This window comes from Ischnura elegans, chromosome 2 (genome assembly GCF_921293095.1).
Source record: "Ischnura elegans chromosome 2, ioIscEleg1.1, whole genome shotgun sequence".
NCBI lineage: Eukaryota > Metazoa > Arthropoda > Insecta > Odonata > Coenagrionidae > Ischnura > Ischnura elegans.
Window position 1 is genome coordinate 110035568 of NC_060247.1, and position 27125 is coordinate 110062692.

At 37.3% G+C, this 27125-nt stretch overlaps 2 protein-coding genes across 3 annotated transcripts in view; both read right to left on the minus strand.

The window, feature by feature from the left end:
- The window catches only part of LOC124154364, an 81185-nt gene extending 70359 nt beyond the window's left edge, over positions 1-10826 (minus strand). Inside the window, exons 1-5 of one of the 2 annotated variants that reach the window (XM_046528045.1) lie at positions 10642-10821; positions 5613-5719; positions 4845-4960; positions 2435-2586; positions 1308-1458 (exon numbers count right to left, since the gene is read on the minus strand). In XM_046528045.1, coding sequence (XP_046384001.1) covers positions 1308-1458; positions 2435-2586; positions 4845-4960; positions 5613-5719; positions 10642-10672 — 557 coding nt within the window. In that variant the 5' untranslated portion in view covers positions 10673-10821. Of the gene's footprint in view, positions 1-1307; positions 1459-2434; positions 2587-4844; positions 4961-5612; positions 5720-10641 lie in introns of both variants that reach the window. The other variant, XM_046528046.1, reaches the window with a different exon arrangement.
- Positions 10827-14218: 3392 nt separating this feature from the next.
- On the minus strand, positions 14219-26543 carry LOC124154367. Its single transcript, XM_046528050.1, has 6 exons — positions 26379-26543; positions 25384-25490; positions 24678-24793; positions 20279-20430; positions 17462-17612; positions 14219-14450 (listed from the first exon to the last, which is right to left on the minus strand). The coding sequence occupies exons 1-6, from the start codon at positions 26407-26409 to the stop codon at positions 14306-14308; spliced, it is 702 nt and encodes a 233-aa protein (XP_046384006.1). The 5' UTR covers positions 26410-26543; the 3' UTR covers positions 14219-14305.
- Positions 26544-27125: the final 582 nt, after the last annotated feature.

Here is a 27125-nt window from a genome sequence, read left to right on the forward strand (position 1 = left end):
CATTAGAAATTAAGTTGACAATTTTTAAAGCAAGTAGAGAACGCTTGATGAAGAATAAATTCGTAAAATTATATTGTATGCTTTGCAATTGATCACATTAGACACTCAATACATCGTGTCCATAGAAATACTAGTTTTTGGGAATATTTTCGAGATACTTGGAACAAGAGGTTTCTTGTTTCCATTTCGATATGATCCTGGTCATAACTTTTTTCATCTCCTCTGAACACTTGTCAAACTTTTCTTCTGAGCACTCCATGAAATCGAGGTACTTCCTGAAATGATAAGTTTCCATGAATACCAACCTTATTCACTGCGTGTACGTACTTTTGGACCCTCATGTGAATTTTAATTGTTCAAGGATAGCGGCATTTTTGTTATTCCGTTGAATAACGCATTGGCTGACTGTGTATAAGAAAGGAACAACACTAGCAAGTTTGCCGTGCAAAATGTACAAAACTCTCGTAAAACCGATAAAACATTGACATTTTCTCATATATTGCACATAAAAATGACCTTCGAGACCCATCAAAGCCAGTGCATATACTTATGGACACTAAAAAAATATTTTTTCGGAATGAGCACATTTTTAATAAAAATTTCATGGAATAAATTTAAAGGCATGAAGGAAAAGTTAACCCTAGAACGACGGGCTGGGTCCAATGGACCCAGTTCGTAGTTTTGAAAGTTTATAATTATGTCAAAAATGCACGAAACTGATTTTTACGCCGTGACTTTTCCTAAATATATGTCCTCTAAAACATAGCAAGAAATAACGAGAATGGGCTCATTACATTTTATAGTATACTACAAAGTTACATAGTGGACGGACTGGGTCCATTGGACCCAGTCGACTATTTTCAATGCTATGGGTGATTCATTTCAACTTATCAGCAATTTACTTATTTACTTTGTATTTTTGGGAGATTCAATATTTATGGTGATATAAACAAAGTGGTAGGCGATAGTTATTATGAATATACTAATGGTGGGTAACGAATCGCAATCAATGTCTTTCGTTTTCTTTGATGAAGGAAACTACCTTATTCTACCTACTCTTTATAGTGGTCTCTTTTAAATTAAAGATAAACTTCAAAAATTAAATGATATGCTTAGTTTTTTTTTGGATGGATCAAATGTAAAAGTAATCAAAAATCTTACTCAAGTGAGTAAGGGAAGGATGAGATTCAGAAGCATCATATTTTGCTGGCTAGGTGAGAGGGGAGGTCAAAAATGTGTTTGGGCTACTCATGAACGGACCTTATTAAAACGGAGGCCAATATACCACTGACTGCAAGAATACTCACTGACAAATGAATTTTTGGTCAAAGATATCCTCCTCCGGGAGTGGGTAGTCGCAGATGGCTACCTCGCTGAAGTCATCCGCTCCACCCAATCTGGATCGACACAATTTCGAAACGTTGGAAAAGCAGGTGCTTTGATCTTCGTTCATGAACACTAGAAATGGAGAGTTATTCATTTATTACATATTGCGGCAAGAAGGCTATTTCCTCTTGGCAGCATTAGATTTAAACTCATTAATGGCAAATGTACCTATCTAATAACAAAGTAAAGAAGCAGACGATACAATGTATGGTAAAAATACAATACAATAATTCTAACGTCATACAGCTAACAAATGAAGATTTACCCAATTTTAAACTCTCGACGATAGACCACAGTGTCATCAATCAAGAACCCATGAAGACGTATTCCTAAAAATTTTGGCATTTCCAGGGAAGATCTTAAAAATCTTCTTCTTCTTCCTTCCAGATTAGGCTACTAAGCTTGTTCCGGCTCCTCATTGCCATATTTTTCTTGGTCTTAAACACTCCTCTTGCCAATATTCCATTGCTTGTTGTGGAATTCTTTCATTTGGCATTCGAAGTATATGGTTCTTCCATTTGCTTTTGTGTTCTTGTTATTTATCAGTAACTGCCTGGACACCCAGTTCATCCCTTACTTGAGAATTTCTCAAGTAAGGGATGAACTGGGTAATTTATCGAATCTTGTGCAGCCGATCTTAAAAATTTCATTCCCGACGATTCTATCTGCCTTAATTCATTAATGTTTGGTACCCAACATTCTGATTCGTAGAATAAGGACTGCCTTCACTTTCACAGGGTTACCCGAGAGGTAAGAAGGCTTCTGTTTTCTCCCACTTTCCTTAGCACTTCCTCATTACTTGCTCGGTCGTTCCATCTTATCTTCATCATGCTTCGGTAGCAGCACATTTCAAATTGCTTAAACTCTTGCTTTCACTCTTGACCTATCTGCTGCTGTCAGCGTCTAAACCTCGCACCCATAGATAAACATGCTACATGTGTAGTATCTGATGAATTTTTCCTTACTTATATGCTTTAATTGTCCGAGATCTAGGTATTGCTTGAGATCGAGTTACAAATGAAAATTTGAGGAACTTCCCAGTACATACCGCTCAGTAATTCGGCGTCGTTATCACACAATGCACGGATACTCTCCTCCACCAATCCACCCACGAAAGGAACCATGGTCACCGACTTGTTGGAGAATGTCTTAAGTTCGTCGACAGATTCTCTAATGCATTGAACGATCTCGTCCTGTTTTCTGGAATAAGATAGAAAATTCGATTTTCTGTATTTTGCATTGGAGAGATACGTGTCCAGGCTTAAGGTGGCGTCCATTAATTACTTGAGGCGATTTTAGTGATTTTAGTACATTTCCTCCACCACATATGGTGAGACTTGGTAAAGATCCCCTTCCTTTACCCTCAGATGAGATCGTTCAAAATGCGTATTTTCAAAGACAATAAGTTAGAATATACATAATTACATTGAATTTATAAAAAAACTATTTTTAAATTATTCTTATTTAAAGTCAGCTAAAACTTGTATTTAAGATTACTAAGATCCCAATTTTTCTGTTTCTTGCGGAAAAAAATTACGCGATACTTGCCAGGACTCTCCCTCACTTGAGGTAGGGTGAGCATTGGTTTGCCCCATCCGTCCCTAAACGCCTCACGTAATTAATGGATGAACCCTATCCAAACTCACCCACAAAATTGTGCTGTCATTGAATTAACAGCTTCAATTTTAATACTCCTCCTGGAAAATCACTATACCAAGAACGAGTTAAATTACAGACGACTACAGAAATAATACTTGTTGTCAGTCATTGTAATATTTTACCTTATTTAGATTTTAAAATACTAAATAAATTATTTATTACAATATACATTACCAGCCAGCGACTCGCCGTTGCTTGGGAAGGATGGTACCCAGAGATGGGGAAACTTAGGGCTTGGAGTTCATGGTTACATTGGTTATGGTTAAATGGTCATATTTGCCTCTCAATAGGAAATTTTGAAAGAACGTAAGAAGAAACACGATTTGTCTGAATGCTCGGTTAAAATGACAGCTTGGTTGTTTATGGGCCATTTACCTGTGAACGGTGAAGTTGCGAGTAAAGGCAGTACTGGAACTGAAATTCCCCCAATCGGCCTTCACATCACACGCAGTGCGCACAATGATGTGCGAACATGGCAGAGTGAATGGAATGTTACCGGAAGATGGAGGAGTAAGCAGAGGGTAGGGAATGGGTGCAAGGTGGCGCTGAGCGCACTTGCTGTCAGGGATGGCAATAGAAACGAAACGAAAAGTCGAAACCGATACAATTTCAATACTTTCGTTCTCAGGAGCGAAATGTATAGACGGAACGAAATGGATTTAAACCCGGGGAGCTAAACACAGGGTCGAGACGAAATCGGAATCAAATCTACCTCGGGTCGTGACTAAACTAAAACTCTGGGACGAAACGAAACGCAGATAATGTTTCGCACCGGAGGGACCACGTTCTTTACAATCGAACAGTTTAGTTTCGACCCACACACCGAGTACGCAGTATGGTTGAATGAAGTAGTGGTTCGGCCTATCGCCATTAGATGGATGGGGCACTCATTTTTTTTTACCACCAACAGGAGAACAGTGAACACAAACTGGCCGTTTAAGTTTTAAGCTCAATGATTGAACCTCTCCTTATTCTGTCATGGCTTGGTTAGAAACTGCTACCTCTTATCCCCCTCCACTCAACTTCTTGGATCGAAACTTAACTATGAGCATCGGATTTTCGATCAATTTAGTTGCGTTCCTGGGAGTAAAGTTTCGTTCTGGATCGAAACTAAACTCCTTGGTGATTTTAATTTCGTGCGAGAAGGAAACTAAACCTAGGCCTCGTATTTTCGTTTTCCTCCGGGTCGAAACGAAACAGTTTCGTTTTCTTTCACTTGCCATCCCTGCTTGCAGTGTATAATGGTCTAGGAGACTGCATAGAGGAGGCCCAATTCCATTCCATAGAAGGCTGATATCTGCTGCCGCTTCAGTCGCATTTTCATCGGTTTTCAAAAATGTCCGCGGCGCGGTGATGAGTGGTGCGATCCACTTTTTTTCCAATATTTTGCACTGTAAGGTTCGTAATTGCGAGGAATTTCATAGATCACATCATCATGTTTATTAATATCAGATAGAATCCGTAATGATACTTTATTTCCCATGAAACTCAATTTGTCCGTCAGCGACACGAGTGTCGAGTTTTGTAAACTCATTTAAATGCGCGGTGGTTGACAACACATTTAGAGGAAGACTTGAAGATCCTCTTTTGCAATATTCTTGGTAATGGTAATGAGAGAACGACGCAAAGTATGCGTCGGACGCAACCGAATGAAGTACTACAGGGTTCGCGAGCATGCGATGCACTTTTGTGCTAACTTTCGTCGCAATCCATGCAGCCGTATGGTAATGTATAGAGCACAGAAAAACCGATATCCTCTTTTAAATGTGTTTATTGATAATATGTTGAATGCTTCTTACCTGCATGTGTGCTTGGATAGCATGTACTTAGTTTCGTTATGAAGTGCCATCGTCGCATTGATCTTTTCCACGGTGAATTCTTTTGAAATACATTCATGCAAAAGATCTCTTCTTTTCTGTGGAAAAATAGATTTCGCATTATTTTCAGCGGCGACAGTCCCTCGAATACATATTTATTCTCATTCACTCATTACTAACTTGGAATATGGAAATAAAATTTAGGGAACTTTTTCATTATTTTCTTATTTATCATACATGAAATGCACAACAGTAACTGGTGTTTAAGTAAATACATGTTTTATATCCCCTCTTATAAGACAAGGCTGAAAGTCGTAGGAATAGATTTGGATGCGGACGACAAAGCGCTCAACATGATTTTTATATGGAACGAGGCATTGAAAAAAATGAGGATAGGGAAGGAGTTTATTGTAGTTTCATTGTGATTGATTTATCGACAAATTATATTATAAATGTGATATACCTATGGATAATATTTAATGCCAATAATTACATGGTTATTATGGGAGAGTTATCAACAAAATCTTCAAAAGTAGTTAAACATACTATATGGTTTTAAAAATACGAAATATTTATGCTCAATGAGAAAACAGCAAGCAATTAGGAGTGTTGGAGGGCTTCGGCAAATGTTTTTTTTTGCTTACGAGTGGGGTTTAAAAATTTGCTCACGTAATACTTGAACGCTCCCTCAGCAAAACACACGTCGTCCTCTTTACATATAAATATGATTATCACTGTTATAGTACTTACATTTGACCTGCTCCTGCATTCAAAAAACTCGTGGAATTCGGCCTCAAGGGAGTTCGGTGCCTCAGTTGTCGTTGCAAGAATAAGAGTTGGAATCACTAAAATAGTGCCTGTGGTGATACAAATTAAAGAATGGTCAATTTAGTGAAGTAGATGTGAACTAGATTGAATGGAAATTCACGAAAGACTTGAGGATGCATATCTCTTGCTTGATTTCTCTTTTTTGAGATCGATCGCTAAAACTTGAAACTTATTGTATCGGGAAACATAATCACAGGTACACTAACATGCGACGCTATGCTCTATTTCATTCTCTAAAGAGACCTCATACATTCACCCTTGAATATGACTTCGTGTGAAGTGTTGAAACCTTTCTTAAAAGAGAATGGCAGCGTATAGTGTTGATGCGTGGGTCAGATCATTAAAGCATTTACAGACCATACAATATTGGAGTATTTGTGAATATGTTTTCTGTTACACAGTTTTACCGCATATCTTCATCCGCCCTTAAGTTGGTTATGGTTTCATCTTGATATCAAAAGTATAAGTAAACCAAGCCTAGGCAAAAATATGCCTTTATCTCACCTGTAGATAGTTTATTCCTCAGAATTTTCGCAGGTGTTTTTTCTATACTTAGCATGTAGTAAAAGGTTGAAGAATGAAGAACAAATATGTAGAAGGTCCACCTTATGTGCCATAAAAGTCACAGTGAATGAATTAGTATTAAGATAGTAATCCGTCACCAAAATAGATTGATTTGATCATGTTTGCACTTCCTTAAGTCTGAAAACTTTGCGAACTAAGGACTAAAAGGTCATGTTTTGTCTGTTTTAACTTATAATTTGAAAAAATAATATTCTTATATTTTTGTTTGTCTAGTGGGGATTAATTCTGCTTGGGAAATAATATTAATAATTTTTAAATCTGTCAAAACGTAAAGAGGATTGAGTGCTGAAAGTTTGTTTTTCATTCTTCAGTGGTCGTTAATAGATCATTGACAAATAGCTAAGGTGAACTATTGTGGGAAGTTATCGGTTGAAATAAGTAGCGTTTAAATTTGTTAAAAAAATAAGGGTGAAGTCATCGCTGGATTTATTTTTTCCTGCAACTCTTGTTATTTAGTAACTATTAGCTAACTATATTCATTGCCCTTCTAAATGGATATGTGATGCGTAAGACTTCTACGTCACTCTCGTGTGTAACGTTGAAGTCTAAAACAGAGTAGGAGAGATGAGAAGTGTTCTGAATACCTGGAGGGGGGACTGGGTAACCTAATCTATCATGATTATTTTATGAATGCAATCTTTGAAGTAAAAGAGGATGCTAAAGGCAACAAGAGGACGCCTAGAGAAATGGAGCCGGTGATGATAGATGTAAAACCTAAGCATTACGTTGGTACTAAAAGATTAGCTGATAGGAGAGTTGGGTTGAAAGATGCGTAAAAGCAATTTTCGGATTGAAGGTGAACATTAATGGTTTTGAATGTGAAAACCTTGTTATAGTGAAATATCTACTGTATAATACAATAATATATAACGCTAGGTGCAGAGAAAGTTGGTTTAAAATCTCACCTAGAAAGAGTAGGAAGCTGCGCGAAGTCATATCTGCGTGGTTAATGTAAGACTTCCTCTCAGTGGTGTATTCCTTGGACTATATCGAGAAAATGGTGGAGAAAAGCACACACTTCTGCCTCATGCGTTCGTCTCACGTCTAGTTCCTTTGGCGGGAGCAGTGGCAGGACGGTACGCACCACTGGATCATAGCTGCCGCATTAAAGTGATTTTGAGCGTGATGCCTTAAAGGGGATCGAAGGAAGCATTTTGTACTAATACAACCTCCGAAAAGTGATCAAGCGGTGGTATTGATAACTCGGTCAAATGAATCGTGAGTGGTAAGTAAATTAGACGCATTCATTCCCTAGAAAGATATGGTTATGTTACTTCCTGATGTTTCCCTTGGTTACCGTCAGGTGGATCACGATGATTTAACCAGGAAAATCGATCATAGCTCATGAAATACTCTATTTAATTGCTAGTACAAGAAGTTATTTCAATCGGATTCTATGTTGTCTAAGTCCAAAAGGAACAGGATTTGATGAAAGAACTTAAAAATATTCCACTGAGTCTGAATTTCTCAGAACAATCACTTTTGGCATATTAAGATAGAGATTTGTGGTTCTCAATAAAATTCATCCTTATTTACATAAAATAAGGGCAGTGATGTGTAAATTCCAAGTATTTTTTTATATTAATGTTTTCTTTGTAATATTTTGAAGCCTATCGCAGCGTCATTTTCATGTAATTAATATAATTAGACCTCATTTAGCTTTAATTTGCCATTAGATTAAAAATTTGTAGGGTGATATACCTTTGTTTTACTTGTATCATTTATTGGTGTAGCAAACGTATGAAAAGAAATTTGTCACCGCAAAATATTTATTCTTGCCGTTTGCAGCAATTTATCTATGGCTATACAGGCTTCACCATAAAAATCCTGGGTAGCAATTCTGGTTTTTAGGGTGATATTTCCATTAAAAGAGCATTGGAAGCTCAGTTTTTCTTACTTCTCACCAATGGTGTCGAAACGCTGGCAAAATGGAAATTGTAATGGAGTGTATCTGAGAATCACTGCGGACCCATAGACTCAATTTTATGTGCAAATTCGAGAAAGAGAGTCATGATGCCAAATTCAAAAATACCAATAATTACCTTAACATATCTTTCTTGTTGGATTCGTCCAAGGAAATACTTTTTGGGAATTATTAATCTTTCTAATACAACACATTTTGTTAGCTCCTGACCTAAATCAATGTTAATGGACCCGGGTTCGATCACAATCGGGTAGGTCACAATCAGTATCAATCTAGGCCTATAAAATGGTACTGAGCTGAAACCCGGTGTGGTTGACATTAAAATAGGCGTGGTGTTAACAATTGTTTTAATATGAAGATAAAAATGTCTAGATTGATGTACTAAACAAATTTATTCGTTTCAAACGTCTGCAGGGGTGTTTGGGTAAGATGTTCCCGCCATTGTTCTGATTGTGTTTCCCGGGCAGTTCGATATTTTCCACTTCAATTGGCATACAAGACGACACCAACTCTATTGAAATTTGGTACCTTTGCAACCAAACACTTCGTCAACTTTGTTAGGCAACACTTTGCCGTAGAGGCTGGCGTCGGGGTTGTATGTAGATATATTTATGTTTCTGATGAACGCATCATTCAATGCAAATTTCATAAATACGGGAAGGAAATGCAAGTCCGATAAGGAGAGTATAGCGCGATATGGGGAAAAATATAAACCACATCATCACAGCCCAAGGTCAGCGGATAATCGACACGTGGCGCCTCGCGTTGTTCGTTTCCAAAGCAACCGTAATTCCTCCTTCAGTCTTTCTCAGCTTCATAAAAAATAAATAAAATAGCAATTGAATTTTAAATCACGTTCAGCTATGGTAGAAGCTTTTGGTATTGTGCCGTGGACAATTTTCGGCAAAAGGACTGCGTATGGGAGGTTCACTTCTGTCCGGCTGAATCTTGAAATTCCTCACAGGGCGCTTTTCAATATATGTGCAACTGTTCAAAGTGATTTTCCTTCTCTTTGATTCGACTAGGACTGGAAAATAAACATCTCTGATCTCTTGTTACCCAAAAAAACCCTTAGACCTTTCTGTCTGTCTGGGATGATCGTTGATTGATTCCGGTATCATGTTGTTTTCTCCAATTAATAACTCGAATCCATTGCATAAAACAGTCATGATTATGGGAATGCAAAACGGTTAATACATATCACGATTATAATACATGCATATTCATTTAATTTTTCATTTCCCATTGTCATATTAACGTCCACGTCTAACTGCTGAATCTTAATTTATAGTATTCTCTGAGCGCTTTTCAATTTGTTTTCCAAAATGCCTGGATAGTGTCGCTGAGCGCTGAGCAATCTATTTATTCGAAATATATGCAATATAGTATTTGCAATGGCAAGAAATAGCATTGAATAGCTATGATTTGAAGTCATTTAATAGCATAATTGGAATCGCTCTGCGATCAGTGTCTTAGTAGCGACCTCTGCAACAAAACATCTAGCGGCCGACTGGTAAATCTTCTATTATATTATTGGAGACTTAAACTTTAATGAAAAAATGCACTGAAGAAGTCCGCAGTGATGGGGAAATATGGCCCAAAAATGACGTATTTAGAGAGTAAATAAAAACTAAAGTGATTTTCCTTTTTTTTTGCTTCGACTAGGACTCTAAAGGAAACATATCTGGTCTCTGTTTATCCAAAACTCCTCCTTTGACCCTTCTGTCCGTCTGGGAAGATCGCTGATTGACTGATTCCGTTGACATGTTGTTTTCTCCAATTGAAAATTCTTATCCATTGCATAAAACACTCATGATGATGGGAATTCATCACGATTTTAATATAATGCATGCGTAGTCGCTTAATTTTTCCTTTTCCCATTATAATATTGAGTATGGGCACTTCGGTGTGGTCCACAGCTTTTGCCTACCGTCAGCCACTATGAACTTAATTTGACTCTGAGGACAAGCGGAGATCATGGGGTGCAGGCAAAATAGTTTTACTGCCAAAGTTGGGAGTAGTAAGCTGTTCATTAAAAGTCGGAAATTGATACCACGGTGCTATTTCACCATGACCATTCTCAAAACTAATATGCGAAGCTCGCAAAGGGACACCAACTTCGTTATTTCATTAGTCTTTCCATTTACCGCATATTTAATTAGACTTTCTAATGAAATACTTTTCTAATAGTATTTACCAGAATGGTGGCGAAAAAAGTGTAATTTTTGAGCAAGTTCAAGTATGCTACCAACTTTCGTCGACTATTTTTTGGAGAAAGATCATTAAATTTAAACCAAATTTTAGAAATATTTTGATACAGACATTTGTGGTTGCTCCTCGTTTTGTTAAGGCAAGCCTCTGAATACGTCAGGTGCATTCAATTTCTATCGTTTGGTGTATGTATTTACGGTGCGTTTGAGTAATTTAAAAGTAAGTACTTACCAATAAAGATCAGATGTATCGAAGTCGCCATTTCGATCGGCAAATCTCAGTCCAATGTAGAAGAAAGAGTGACGGACTAACTCGTCGAAGACAATTTATGCGACGTTCTCCGGTGTCTTGCAAACTGATTCAAGTGCCCTTCCAGCGCGTCTCATGAACTCATAAAACCGATCATCTGTGAGGAAATGTCGCCCCTTCATTATCGAAGTTGTGACCTTTTGATTTTGAGCGCGAACTCATCTGGAATAAAGCGGCCTCTAAACGGAAAAGATGGCATCCAATAGCGATGATGAGTCGATTTCAAATAACGGTTCTCGACTCCACCGATTCTCGGGTCCGGTATCAGAGTCGAGAATAGATCGCTTAAAGTCGATTCCTAATGCAGGGAGATCAATATTTTGAAAATTGAATATTAACTAGTGGCATAAAGGCCGCCAATCACCGCAGTAATTGTGCCCTGTACATTATTAAGTAAAAAATTTGTCTCTGAAACAGTTAAAAAAGTCATTGTTTTACTAAAGCTAAGGATGAATTTAAATAAAGGGTATATTATTGTTATATTAATTTGCTATTTTTAATAAATATATTTTTTGTGCCACCTAACTGTCTTTGTTATTTTATTTAATTGAATTCTAGAATACAATGACAGTAATGCCACTGACTAATTAATATTCCAGCTGTTAGTATTAATAAGAATGGATGGAATCGGAATAGAGATTTGGGAATCGATTTGAAAGAATTGATACGAGAATCGCAATCGAAAAAGGACTCATCCCTACAACTATAAAACCCCCCACCGGGTCCATATCCTCCCCCTACCTTCTGCAAACCCAACCCCTGGTAACCTAACCCCCTGTCAGCCTACTCCTCTGCTAACTGACCCCCTGTCAGCCACTCCTGTTCCTAATTACCACTACTCTGTCCTGAGTATTTCATGGACACAAGTAAAAAACCGCTTCTCCTGCCAAGCTTACCCTATCTTCCTGGGCATCGTCACACACGGGATTGCAGGTATGGTTAATGAAATAGATCCAGAAATTTGTTTTAATTAAGTAGCTTATTGCTGTCAAGATAAATGAAGAAAGTCACAATAATTATGATTAAAATTTAATGTATTTGGACATGTGATTACAAACTATATAGTTATTCACAAAAATCAACGTCCCATAATTAAAAATTATTTGTTGGAAAAAATATTCGTGCGTTTTTCAAATTTTTGTCCTCCGAAAGGGGTTAAACTCAGATTATAGTTAATTGTTAGGGGTACTGATAGAAGGGCAGGAAGCTGCGAAAAAGGTTGTCAAAGTTTAGACTATATTCCACCGTTCGAATATTACGTAAGCGCATGGGTTAAGAGTTCTTACTTTTGGCTAAATTTGGGAACGGGAGGAGATTCACAGCATTTCTCGCGAAAGATAACAAAGTGTAACTTTTTAGCAAAGAAAGGGAAGTAGCCGAGTAGATTTAACGGTAGAGAATAATATTCCGCGTATTTATAATAATTTACTGATAAATACAACAAGTACTTCAATTGTATGCGCAATGAATTAATTCAAGGAAAACTTCATAAAAGGTATAAACTATTTAGTTTTATTTGGAATGGACCAAAAATAATAACAATCGAAATGGGTCGTCAAAATTTAGGCTATATTCCACCGCCCAAAAGGTTATGCAAGGTAGGAGTAAAATTTCAACAAGTATTTAAGGCTTCAATCGTTGTGAGACGTAATCATTACCTCATACTAGGTTTTACGAAGAATTTAACATTAGATGAATGTTACATTAATGGAAAAAAGTGTGCAAGACTTCTTCCGTCATCAAGAGGTTCCTGAGCTGGCCGCATTCTGACGCCAATGAGCTTTGCGTTAATTTTTTTCCGCCACTGTAAGAATTACGTCGTTGTATACTTTTTTTCGGAGGTCAAGTCCACCATATGCCATTGAAAGCTTCAATGATTTTTACACCAAAAGTTATACTAAGACTTGCTATATATCAATAACACCAAGTAATAGTTATTAACAGAGTTATTGAGTTACATTAATATCAATAATATCAAAGAGTATGGTAATATATATTACACTATGGTAATTAACTTGGGGGAGTCTTTCGCCATTTTTTTGCCTACTAGTATTGTATTTAAATATTATTTATATTATAAATGAAATACAATAGGAAATATGATAAATGTAGCATAAATGTAATATAAGCGATACATTAGTTTGTTAATGTTATAAAATGTTATGTTTATAGAAAACCACACGCACATAAGCCATTTTCCTCACGGAAAAAATGACAACTGATGGAATTATGTAAATATTTATGAATTATTGTGTTGACAGCATTATTTTTGCAAACAAAGGTATTTTATTTTCGGTTATCTTTCCAAAATAAAACCTAAATCTAACACTAGTTATTTTGGTAGTTTTGTGTGGAATAGTCCCAGTAGTGACATAGTTTATTATATTTGATTCAAGAATTTATTTATAATTGAATAACTTTTTAACAAATTTTTAAGCGGATTAATAGTTTTCAGTTTTCAGTCCTGTATAAACATTGGAATAACGCAAATTTTCCGCGTAGAATACACTTTCAGGTCTGAAGCGGCTATTGAGAATACTTACATCACTGATACTAAGCCTTTTTTTGCGATGATTAGTAATAAATATAGCATTCAAGGTTATATTGACGAAGTTTAAAGTTTTTCAAAATAATTTTATGGTTTTATGATGGGTGAGAATGATCAACAAATATTAACCCAAAAATGCAACCCAAAAATATCTTCCTGGGGTGACACGCGCTCACTCTTAGTGCGATATTTCGGGAACGAAAGATAAAAAAATGAAAAAATATTTGAGGCGATACACCATAAATTTCCAACATTTCGTTGTAAAACACAAAAAAGTGATAGAAAAATCCGAGAGTGACATCATCTTCAGTTATGTCCGAAAAACACCCAAAAATACCAAAATTTCAAAACTCAAAGTGCGATGCGGCACGTTTTCCCGGAATCCGATTGCAAAAATAATTTTCGCGATTTATTTTATAACCAAATGGTTAAATTGTGATAACTGCATGAAACCTTTTGACAGGATTTATCACTTAGAAGGACCAGGTTTGTGTGGATGCAAGTGAAGACGTTCTCTCATTTAAAAAAATCTCGGGGGCGTCCCAAAGGGAATTTGAGAACTTTAAAAATATAGACCACCCCATTGTGATAACTGCATGAAACCTTTTGACAGGATTTATCACTTAGAAGGACCAGGTTTGTGTGGATGCAAGTGAAGACGTTCTCTCATTTAAAAAAATTGAAGCCTTCTTTTGGTTTTCATCGTAACTTTTTTTTCCTCTCCATCTACCAAAGTCTTATGGTTAAATACGGTTTCAGGTCTTAGTGAACGACACCAAACTCAGACACAAATGGACTCAGCTTGGCTTCAGGAATCATGTAAAAACAATACACGCGAAGAAATGTTCCATTAACTATAATCTCATTTATTTAAATTAAACGTTTTGAAAAAATGCAGCTTAATGTCAATGACATTATTATCTTGCAAAATTTTAAAGCAAGTAGAGAAAGTTTAACGGAGAATAAGTTTATTATAAAAATGATATTACATTGTAATCGATCGGTTACGACATTTCTTACACCGCGTCCATTGAATGACTAGTTTTCGGGAACATTGTCGAGATACTTGGAACAAGTTGTTTCATGCTTCCATTTGAATATCATCCTGGTCACAGCTTCTTTCATCTCCTCTGAACATCTATCAATCTTGGCCTCTGAGCACTCCATGAAATCGAGATATTTCCTGAAATGACAAGTTTCAATCAAGGTCAATTAATGTCACTGCGCATACTTTTTAATCAACCTAGTTATTTTCATTTTGGCAGGATGGCGAAATTTTTTATATTTCATTAAACCAACGCAAAGGCTGACTAAAGAAATTATGGTAAAAAATCTTCAAGTATGCCGCGAAAAATGGTAAAAAATAATTTATGGAAAGCAATAAAGCAACGATATTCTTTCATATATCGTAGATAAAAATTACCATCAAGGCCAAGGTGAAGGCATATATACTTATGAAAAGGGGAATCTGGGTACGGTTGTGACTATTTTTTTTGATCGCCTTTAATTCTGTAAGTAGGCAACTAAGCTGAGCAAAGAGTGTTTCGTAATGTAATTTTTACATAATTATAGGTATAAACAATAAGTTTTTATCCCTGAACACTATGGTTAGCTCATAGGAACAAGTTATAAAACAAATGATAAGCGTCCTAACCGACCACGCTCCAGGAACGGTTGTGACAGGTTTCCAAAATACTCTGCAATGGTCTGAAATCATTTTAATTGTAAGGAAAATTTAACATAATACAGCATAATCTTCTTGCTGAAAACATTGCTACTTAATAAAAAAAATAAAATCTGGGAACACTTCATAAAGCATAAGGCATCATAACATCTAAAATTATTATGTCAGTCTTCACATATACTCTATAGTTAATACATTTTTTTTCATTAAAAATTAGTGAAGAAGTTCAGTAAACATCTTTAGTTATGCTTTAAAGGAATTCTATCGAAATAAAAAAGTCCATAGGGAGGTAGTCCAAAATAAATGTCCGCGCTACGTGATAAGTATTTTGATAGCTGATGCTCTTGTTCTGCCGATAGGTGAAAACACGTTGACAGGTTCTGTTTCTGAGAAAACAGTTTCTCACGCATACTCTGGGCATCTAAAACGAAGAAAAACAACTTTTACTCCTGTCACAACCGTACCCAGGAAGAATGTCAAAACCGTAGCCAAAGCACTCTTTCGCAAAAAAACAAACGCCATGTCGATACAAAATAACTTAATAACGAGGTAATCGCGGCTATTGAACTAATAATGTCTATCATTTATCGAGGAAAAATAATCAACATTATATCTATATTCATGTAAAAAAATAATCAAAACAATCGAACAAAAATACTTACTTTTGTCTGTTGAAAACCAATATGGGCCTCTGCTAGCGTTTATGGCGTGGGGCGGCTAACGCAATACGGAGACATCGGTCAAGACGTGCAATCTATTCCTCTATCCCCTAACACACTCCGCTATTCCCAAGGGAGCTGTAATATACTGGATGGGGCACCAAAGGTTCCGAGCGTGGAGCGAAGAGTGGTAGGAATGGGAGTGGTTGGGTAGGATAAGCCACGTCTACTTTGACCAAAACATTGACAATCCCATAAGTGTCAATGCTTACTCTTTGGCGAAATTTTTCGTCATAACTCGTTAATACATAAAAATAAACTTTGAAACACACACTATAAACCTTTTTTTCTTGCTAAATTGGTAGGCTCCGCGAAGCTCTTAAAATCTTTTCCCTGAGAAAAATCATTTTCAATCACCGCAGTTACGCTCTACAGCCAGCTCAGCTGTAAATAAAGTTTTACTAGTTCAGACTAGTCATTTTCTTGCGCTTATATTTAATTTTATTATTGCCAATGGAAATATAACAATTACACTAATAAAGTATATTTTCAAGGATATCCCCACCAGTAAAACGGCTAACAGAAACAGAGTTTAAAAGTTAACAGAAGTATCACGAATGATCTGGGAATGAACGGGTAAAATCCGATGGCAATCACCGGTGATATACTAATCATTATAGTATCATTTTTCAATTAATGCACTGCATTTGTAGAACAAAACTTAGCCATCTCAAAATACCCGTCGTAGACTAAGTCAAAAAATTGTCAAACTTAGATGGCGGAACTTTGGCCACGCTAAAAACTCGGAAACAGCGCCTCCTGACATGCCAACCTCCTTGGCTATTCCTAATAATTTTGCTAATACGACGGCTGTCACTACCGTACCCTGGCATAACCGTACCCAGTCTACACTACTAATGTGAGTATTTTTTATTTGGAATGGGCAATTTTTCCTTAAAATTTCATAGATTAAATGAAAAGATATAAGCAGGGGCGCCGACTTGTAAAAAATATTGGGGGGGCCCATATCGGAGGTCTTGCTCCGGGAAGAGGTGAAATTCAAAGTGTGTCGCAGCACCGAAACACTATCATGATTCACACCACTTTTTTCAGCTAACCTGCCTTCTACCGTATTAATTATTCGTTTAAATTCATTACTGAATGTTTTTTAAAAGGTAACTATCGTCAAGCATGGGGAAAAAAATTACTGATATATTTTTGTGATTTCACAAAGCATAATATAACTTAATTATTTTCTTGAATTATTGAGGGGGCTCGGTCCCCCCAAACGAACATTTGAGGGGGCTCGGGCCCCCTCAGGCCCCATGGAGTCGGCGCCACTGGATATAAGGGTAAAGTTATTGTTTTCTGAAACAGCGAAATATTGATAAGGTGACGTTCAAAGATTACGTAATCACATGGGTTACGAGTTCTTACTTTTGGGGACATTTGGGAACGGGAAGAGAGTCATAACATTTCTCGTGAAAGATAGCAAAGTTAAACTCCTTAGCAAAGAAAGGGAAGTGGCCGAGTAGATTGGACGGTGGAGAATAGTAGTCCGCGTATTCGTAATAATTTATTGATAAACACTACCAGTACTTCAATTGTATGGACGATTTTTTAATTCGAGGAAAACTTCAAAAATGTATAAAATACTTAGTTTTCTTTTTAATGAATAAAAAATAATGACAATCGAAAAATCTCGCTCAAGAGAGTAAGGCAAGGGAGAGCTTCAGAAAATTCATATATTGCTTACGAGAGGGAGGAGGGATCAAAAATGTATTTGGGCTACACAGGAACGGTCCTTCATTAAAATGGAGGCCTATATGCACTGATTGCAAATATACTCACTGGCAAATGTATTTTTGGTCTAAGTCCACCGGCTGTGGTATTGGGAAGTCGCAGATGGCAACGTCGTCGAATTCATCCGCTCCGGCCAACTTAGGTTCACATTCATCCGCAACACTGGAGGAGCAGTTGCCTTGATATTCGTTCATGAGCACTAAAAACAAAGAGTTGTAATGAATTAGAATTGGGAAACAGGAATAAGGGGGTTTATAAGGTTTCTTGGTTGGATAACTTAAGGATGTGTTATCGTTATCCAACCAAGTAACCTTTAAATTTAATACCACGCAGTTCAAAATCATCATCACTGGTCAACAATCCTAGGATTGATTTGACGCAGCTCTCCACTCAGTTCTCCTATCAGCTAATCTTTTCACTCCTACGTATTTCTTCTCTTTCACATATCTCTGTACTTGTTCCATATATATTATGTTCGAGGTCTTCCTTTTCCATTCTTGCCTTCCACCTGTCCTTCGACGATTGTCTTCATCAGGCCATCATGTCTCAATATGTGGCCTATAAGGTTGTTCCGTCTTCTTATTAAGGTTTTCATGAGGCTTCTCTTCCCTCCTACACTTCTTAGGACTTCCTCGTTACTAACTCGGTCGATCCATTTGATTTTCATCATTCTTCTGTAGCACCACATTTGAAAGGCTTCTATCCTTGCTTTCTCCGCTGCGGTCATTGTCCATGCCTCACTTCCGTATAGGAGCATACTCCAGATGTAGGTTCTTCTAAATTGTTTCTTTACTTCCATATTTCAGTTTCCCGCTGTAAGCAGGTCTCTCTTTTGGTGGAATGCTCTCTTCGCCTGGGCTTTTATTTTTCAAATTCTTCTCTGTTTCTGCTATAACGGCTATGTCATCGGCAAATCTTAGCATGCTAATTTTTTCTCCATAGATATTCACTCCCAATTCCTTTTCTTTGATTTCAATAATGGCTTTTTCAATGTAAACGTTGAAAATTACGGGTGACAATGTACAGCCTTGTCGCACTCCTTTCTTAATTCTTGCTTCTCAGTTCAAAATAAGTTCGTGAATATTAAGACTGTATTTAAAAATGAATCTGACCACATTTTGAGGCCTGTTAAATCCTCAAATTAATCGTTCAAATATTAAATCATTGCTCGAGGGAACAACGCTGAAATGATGTAAATGAATCATTTACATGGAATTGAATTCCCTTAATCAGTCATTAATAGCGCGTCTTATGCGGTCATTCATTCAACTTTCAAATGATTCCCGCATTTGGCTGAATACGTGTCGTTATCCGAATTTGAGCGCGAATCCGGAAATACAGAATAACTGACGAAAGTTGATGAGCGAAATTGAGGTGTGTACAATATAATTCAAGCCTGAGAAAATATTGCTACATTGAGGAGGTACAAGCCAAGCGGTACAAGTGATTTTTTTCTAAAATGAGTCTGGTATAGAAATTAGAAAAGAAGACAAACGAGATGAAGAAGATATTTTGTAGTGCATTTGATTTTCCATCAGATGACAGCACAAAACAGAGACTCAATCAGTTCGATTGGCAACCAAGTTTCTGTATATTTCTTCTATCAATATCTGTGTCTAATTCTGTTTAAAAAAACCTCTTACCCGTTTGCTTCTCCACCCCTCAATTAATCTCAACACTCTGTTTCTTTAGCTATCCTCCTATCTTTTCGTCGAACGATATTAATGCATGTACATGAGGGGTATGGGCCATTGAGTTTATCTGAGAGGACTTTAGCTAATCCTCCTTCCATTGGCATGTGGGAGTCCTTACGATTTCGAGCCGTCCACCACCTCGATCTACCTCGAGTGAGTCTTAAATACATAAACTATATCCCAACCCACTAGTTAGGTACCTAAAGTCCTGGATTTGGGCATGACGCTATCTTGGAAGGGTGTAAATCACATTAGGTAGCAAAGAGGCGCGAATTTAGGCACCTTTTTTGTCCACCAGATTTGAGCGTCGACGTGTGCATCCATTTCTCATGATTCAAAGCGTGCATAGCGTCTTTGGGAAGAATTCTAAGGAAGTGCAACATGGGAAGAATTTTGGTTATAAGCACCTACCGAAGAGGGAAATAATTTTGGTTTTAAGCAATGCTAATATTTTTTGTCTTTTTCGAGTACTTGGTGATTACTATTTCGTTTATAACAGTGAAATATCGTTGCAGGGAGTGATGGCATGGCGGAAATTTTTTTTCAGTTTGATGAGAAAAGGTGTTACCTTAGAAATACCAAGTTTGACAAAATTGCTAAAAAATGAGTAAATTTTTTAAAGTGTACTTGGTAAATACAACGATTAAAATACTATTAACTACTTAAAAAGGAATATGCTTTAAGCCTTTGAACCCAAATAAGCTAATGTCTACTAAATAAACGTGAAAACTAGGTTCTGACGTAAAGCTGCGAATGAAAAATACCTAAACTTTACCTACTATTTAAGCAAAAAGGATGTCTAATTTCCTTTAAGGATAAGAAAATAATTATCTCCGACATCCAAAACTCAAAATCACTGGGATCAATACACAATGCACGTGCACTATTGTTATTGGTAATCAATGTCTAGTTAAAGTGTTTTACCTTGAATTATTGGTAAAAAATAATAAAAATTAATAAAACAGAGCATCATCAATGTAGAATATGAAGTGTTTCGTTCTTCATTTGTTCAATTCATTCAAATTCCTCTTGATTTTCATTGGTTCCGGGCCCCGGAACCAATGAAAATTTAGAACAGGATGTCTCTGTTCACGTTCTTAATTATCTGAGGGCAAGATACTGGTTGTGAGCGAGTTATGAATGAAAATTTTAAAAACATGGAAATACATACCACTCAGTAATTCGGCGTCGTTATCACACAATGCACGGATACTCTCCTCCAACATTCCACTCACAAAAGGAACCATGACCACCGACTGGTTTGAGAATGACTTAAGATCGTCGGCAGCTTCTCTAATGCATCGGAATATCTCGTCCTGTTTCCTACAAAAAGATAGAAAAATCTCTTTTCGGTATTTGGCATTGGTAAAGCACTTATCAATGAGGGGGCGTTTAAGGGGCCCCATCACCTCTACCCCACAAACTTTTTTCTCTTTTGGTAACTGCTTGCGATACATCCGCTTAGGCACAATTATTCCAGAGGCGACTCTTTTCCGTCATGGCTCCACAAACTTGTTTTTGCCGAATTGCAAGGTATACATACGTATTGAATACAATTTGGTTCGACGTTGACAAAAAATATGTTGAAGGAATAATTTTATTTTCTTTTAATAATATTTAAAATCTTAATGATAATTTTTTGGGAAGGCCAAAATTTTCTGTCATGTAATATATATTCAATTATTATAGAAGTGCAATTATTAACTGTAAGTTGAAAAGTATTTTCCTGAATTGGATACAATGAGCGAATGTCAATGGAGCCAAAAAAATTGAAAACAATCCGATGGAATTCGAGGTTATGTGTCTATAGATAACATGAAATATTAACTAAGGCAATATCCTTTGTGCAAACCACTGACTTAAACCTCCAACGTTACATAAAAGAAATATATATGTAGTTTATTCTATGAAATTTATGGGATTTCTTCCATCGATTTGACGGAACATTATCACAACAAGAAAACCAAATTGCTATCCAATCCTTTCTCGACGTAAATTTCTGGCAATGCTCTTGGCAGTGGACGAGATTCCCAACTATTAAGGTATTTCACGTTTTTGCGTGTACTTACTTTGTCTCATATGGTCTTTAATGCAATATAAAATGCCCAACAAGCTGATTAACTTTTGTACGAAAATTTCATTGCGGAAATATCATTTTACGTAACTCTGCTCAAGAGAATTAGCGCTAGGATTCCCTTATAAGTACAAAAATTATAATTCAGGCGATTAGAATTCGGAATCTTTTTAATCGAAACATTCGAAAGCTTTTATTAAAGTAGCTAGACAGCTGATCTTAGTTGCAAAAGATATATTCATAAATATAGGGCCGTTTGCTCACAGGAAAAAATATACTCATATGAAACACATTTTATTTTCACTTTTAGTTGGATACAAACCTACTTCACTTCTCTACTAAATCGCCGTTCACTTATAGGCAATTTTTGTAACGCTGCACCAGCTTCTTAAATTCCTCTACATAGAAGCCAGCCGCCTGAGAGTTGAACCAATTACAACACCGTTGACTTCCTCTTCAGTTCCGGATTGTTGTCCACTGAGCCACTGTTTTAAGTGTAGGAAAGTGGAGGAAATAATAGTCGCTAGATGCAAAGTAAGGACTGATCGAGGAGTTCCCAACGAAAATCTGGAATTTTCTCATTGGTTTCGACAGCAGTGTAAGCCTGTGGCTAAGTCCATTTGGTTTAATTTATGAATAATTATTTTACTCTATGAATATGCCTCGTAATACCAATGAGAAAATTCTTTAGCCATATAATCGACTCTTGGCCCGACAAGAACCAGTGATCGTTGAATTTTGCGACCATTTCTGAACCGCTTAAGTTAAAGGACTTGTATCTCCCGATTTTTTATCATCTGAAATTAGGATTATGCACCCAAAATTTTCACCAGGGGTCGAAAAGAATGAAATTTTACCTGCAACAGCCAACGGGTATCCACAGACTAAGAGGATAAAGTTTCTTTTACGGCTGTATTTAGGGCTTAAAATAGAATATTAAGGCCGGAATAGTTCAAATACAGTACTTTATCACATCTTCTTGGGTAAAATAAAATCTGAGTTGAGGTGAGTGGTAGGATGGAGAGAAATAACCTTTCTGTACCGCACATGTAACATGTGGTTCTGGACAGACTCATTGGCAGTTCGAAGGGTAGCGAGAATTCTGGCGGTTCAGTTGCTGAAATGACGCCAAAAGAACGGTGCAGCTCACAAATCATTATTTTAGAATAAACAGTTTTCCAGCATACATTTAGGGATAATAAAGCTGCGGCATTGCTATTTTTATACAAATAGGCGTAACATTAAGCTGCATTTATTCAATGGAGAAATGTCAAAGTTGTAAACTTCCCAATTTTGAATTTGCACACGCAAAGTGGCTCATGAGCTAGGAATTAAGGCTGGGGGGGGGGGGTTTAGGTACAACTAACACCGGGGTTTGTGAGGGATATTTCACTAATTCTTACACTATTGTATCTATTATATTAGTAATATCAATCCAATTAAGTAAAATGGATTAAACTTAAAAATTTATCTGAGCTCTGGGGGGGGGGGGGGGTTTATCCCCCACAACCCTCCCCCTCGCTGCGCCACTGGAGTGGCTGTTCGCGCAATCCGGCCCGTGATGAACCAGAAGATGTGCGCGCGGGGACGTGTGCTCCGGAGTATATTCAATAAAGGGCGAGGACAACTTTAGTCGAATTCACTTTATTTCGCGCGCGACTTACAGGGAAGCGCACGCCAAAACTCAAAACCGGATTTCGGTAAACACTGAATGACACCCAAGCCGCGGAGCGGGTGTCATTCAGTGTTTGTAAACCGGGTATTGAACCCGGGTTCAGACGGTGTGGCGTCGGCAAGGGCATGGATGAGAGGGTCTGAGGGTTACTGACCCTGGAGTAACGGCACTGCCCTCACTCCGAAAGGGTGCGAGTCAAGTCCCCTTGGCGGAGACCACGAATGATGGGCCGGACCTTGGGAAACCCCGAACACGGTGACACTCGCCGTAGGGGAGGGGAGGAAGTACCCAACGGTGGCTTTTCTGATGGTCCACTAAAGCCCGTATGACACTTGCCAATTTATTGGCGAATATATCGGCGCGCAATATTGGTTAAAATATTGGGCTTTAGGCATTGTATGACACGTACCAATATTTACACCAATATTGGCCGTTATAGTGTTCTAATACCCCACTAGAGAACGCCACATAACACAAAATGACAAAAGAGCATCTCAAGACGCAGGTTAATTGCCAATGAGCTACAGAATGGGAGGTGGCATAATAATTGTAAATTTAATAACTATTTCAAGGGGCTACAAAGATATTCTTGAATTGCTCGAAATTTCATTCGGGTGAGTTCCTTGAATGATGAGAGATAGGCAATATGGTGATCTCATAGGTGAGCCAAGATAACGTAGCGGCTCGTTTTGGCTGGAATATGTTCATCGAATAAACAGAGATTGTGTCATCAATTGGGACTTTCACCCGAAACTTTAGCGCTCAAATCATGAAAAATAGTTTAATAATTGTAAAATAAACAAAATATAGACGCTATCGAGGAGAAACACGACGTTTTTATTCATTAAATATCCGAAATGTTATTTCCGAATTACCCACTTTAGACAGTTTATGTTTGTGAATTTATATTCTCTCAAAGTACACATTAATTATTTGAGCTATTTCATGGGTTGCTATGCTTGTAAAGTTTTTATATATGATATTAAAATTCCGAGGTGAAATGTTTTGCAAAGAGCTTCTAGTTTTGGCCACTAGGAGTCGACAAGACTGAGTTCTGATTGGAGATTGGCCTCGAGAAAATAGAACCTGTTCTAAATTGTAGATTGGCCAAGAAATTGTGCCCAATATTGTGAAACTGAGATTGGGCTAGAAATTGGCGTGTGTCAGTGGGTACACAATCCAATATCCAATGGATTGGCCAATAAATTGGCAAGTGTCATACGGGCTTAAGGAAGCTGGATAAGGCTATAAGAAGAGCTCTGAGATCAATCACGAAACTTCCAAAATGGGCTGGAAATGAAGCCGTATATTTAACGACGGATGAGTCACCACTGGAAGATAAGCTGAGGACTTTAGCGAAGCATTTCTACGAGCGAACAACATCATCTCAAATCAGCGACATTTCTGCCCAAGGAGTAGCCAACGTTAATGCATGGGATCGCTACTCTCGACCGATTTCCTCTACGGGAAATCCAGAACATCAACCTCACCGCCGGAATTCCTAAAAAATTCCCAGTCCTGGAATAGGACACCATTCATGAAATAACATCATAGTGCCTGAAAAGGCGGAATGATGTGAAAACAAAAGCAACACTCTGAGAAAACTTCGCAGACTAGACAAGTGACAACATCGAACTGACAGATTCAATTACATTCCTCTTGATTGAAAATCAATGTAATTTGAACAAAAAAATTGAAGGCGACTAGCAAAATATCACCATGACTGACTTGCCTATTAATCATGGTGATATTTTGTGTTATTTCGTTTTTCAAATACGAATTGGATCATTTATTGCATGCCTTACGTAGAATGTTTCTTACCTGCATGCGTGCTTGGATTTAATGTACTCTGTTTCGTTATGAAGTGCCAACGTCGCATTGATCTTTTCCTCAGTGAATTCCCTTGAAATGCATTCCTTCATAATAACTTTCCTTTCCTATGAATAAAATAGATTTTACGTTATTGTCAGCAGTGATGGTAATTTAAATGTGTATGTATTCATTCTCATTTTCTCGTGGTAAATTTAAAAATGGAAATGATTTTTTTGCCAATTTCTTTATTTTAAAGTCTATTTTTTATGCAATATAAAGGAGTTCTTGTTATTTTAGCTAGTGAATAATTTCATGCATACCTTTAAAGTAAGCTTTTAAGACATAAGGATAGACTTGGATATCAATGAAACTCAATATCATTGTTGCATTACTTTACAAAGGGAAATTAACAATTAACAATGAAGAACATTGACATACGCCCATGCCCTGGGCAAGGGTAACTTACCCAGGCGGGACTCGAACCCGCGACCTTCGGTTTGGCAGTCAAGGACTTTACACCCCGCCACTAAGGCCGGCCGACTATTTTCATGGTTATCACGTGACATTGGTAAAAAAACTCCAAAAGAAGTTCAACATATTTGATTTTCAATATGAAACAGTGTGTATAATCGAAATAACTTAATCAAGAGCGGAAAAGGGAGGAGTTAGGGTTCTCTTCAAGTATAAGTATGATTATGATTATGAAAGTACTTACATTAGCCCTTCTACTGCATTTAATATACTCAATGAACGTGGCATCGGAGATGCCCGGTTCCTCAGTTGTTGTTGCAAGAATGAGAATTGGAATCACTAAAATAGCACCTGTGGTGAAAAAAATGCAGGGATAGATGGCTACATAGTCATTCAAATGGGCACTAAGCAAAACGCAAATTATACAAGTAGAACGCATGTTCTCATCTGAAATGTTTTCATCGACCAAGATGAGAAAGGAAATATCTCAGGTCCTTGGATACCGATCAAATCCCCCTGAGACCTTTCGGACTGTCTGTGAAGAGTGATCCGGCGACGTGTTTTCTTCGATTGAAAATTCGAATCCAATGCATAAAACACAGTAATAGGTGCATGAATATTGCATAAATAAACAAATTGATAAATTGCATAAATTAATTCATAAAATACGCGCATAAACTTTAATTTCTCCAATTCCCATTATAATATTGGCTATAGTGGCTTCAGTGTAGTTCTTAGCTTTTTCCCACTTCTAACCACTATGAAATATATGTTTACTCTGTGCACGTACGAAGATAATAGGGTGCAGACGAAATAGTTCAAATTCCAAAGATGGAAAGGAAACTCCTCATTCAAAGTCAGAAATTGATACGACGGTGCCACTTCACGACGACCGGATTTTGGGTAATTGTCATGGCAACAGGGTATCTATCCGCTACTGTAACATTGGGAAAGGACGCATCGGTTTAATTTTTGCTGAATCAACTCGCCTAGTGTACCGCGCTATGGCGTTTCAACCCAAGTTTCGAAACCCATAACTACGGTAAAATCATTAAATTGAAACCATATATTAGAAATACTTCGATACAAATCTTTGTAGAATTGATGCTAGTTTCAATAAGGCATCGTTTAGGCTAAACCTCGAACGCCGGAAAGTGCATTTAATTTTTGCCGCCTGAAATTTATATGACACGGTATTTTTACACGGTACGTGTAAGCATTTAAGAAGAAGGTACTCACCAATAAAGATCAGATGAATGGAAGGCGCCATCTCGATCGGTAAATATGAATCCGATTCAGAGAAAAGTGTGGTAGACTATTCCGTGGAAGGCAATTGAAGCAATGCACTTCGGTGTCCTGAAAACAGATTCAAGTGCACTTTCTGCCTCTCTTGAACTCATAAAAGTGATCTTCTGTGAGGAAACATATTGCCCCGTCATTATCGAAGATTTGACCTTTTGATTTGAGGGCGAACTAATCATGGATATAACAGCCTCTTAACGGAGTCCAATGGCATCCAATACTCCTGTTCCCGTCTCTATAGAGCTGAGTATATTACTTCCCCCCATCTCCCGAAAAGCCACTATCTGGTCAGCCACCGCTCTCCTTACCGACACTCTGTCAATATTTTTCTTTCGTAATTACCATTACCTAGCCCAACGTCTTCTATGTAACTAAGTCAAAGATCTCTTTTCCCGCCATTTTTACCAACCACAATCTTGACGAGCAGCTCCGTGCATTGCTTTTCTCAATGTAAATTGTACGTCTTGCAACAATGAGTAGCCTTTGCGTCACGACCGGATGTACGTATGGCAGTTAAAATAGGGGGAAAGATTTATTGTAATTAGTTTATCGCTGTTAAGATAAAATGATGAAGGAGACAATAACTATAAAGTAAAATTCCTGTAATCGGAAGGGTGATCACGAACTCTGTAAGTCTTCATAGCGTAAATCGTCTGTATACTTAGAAATAATTTAACGGAAACT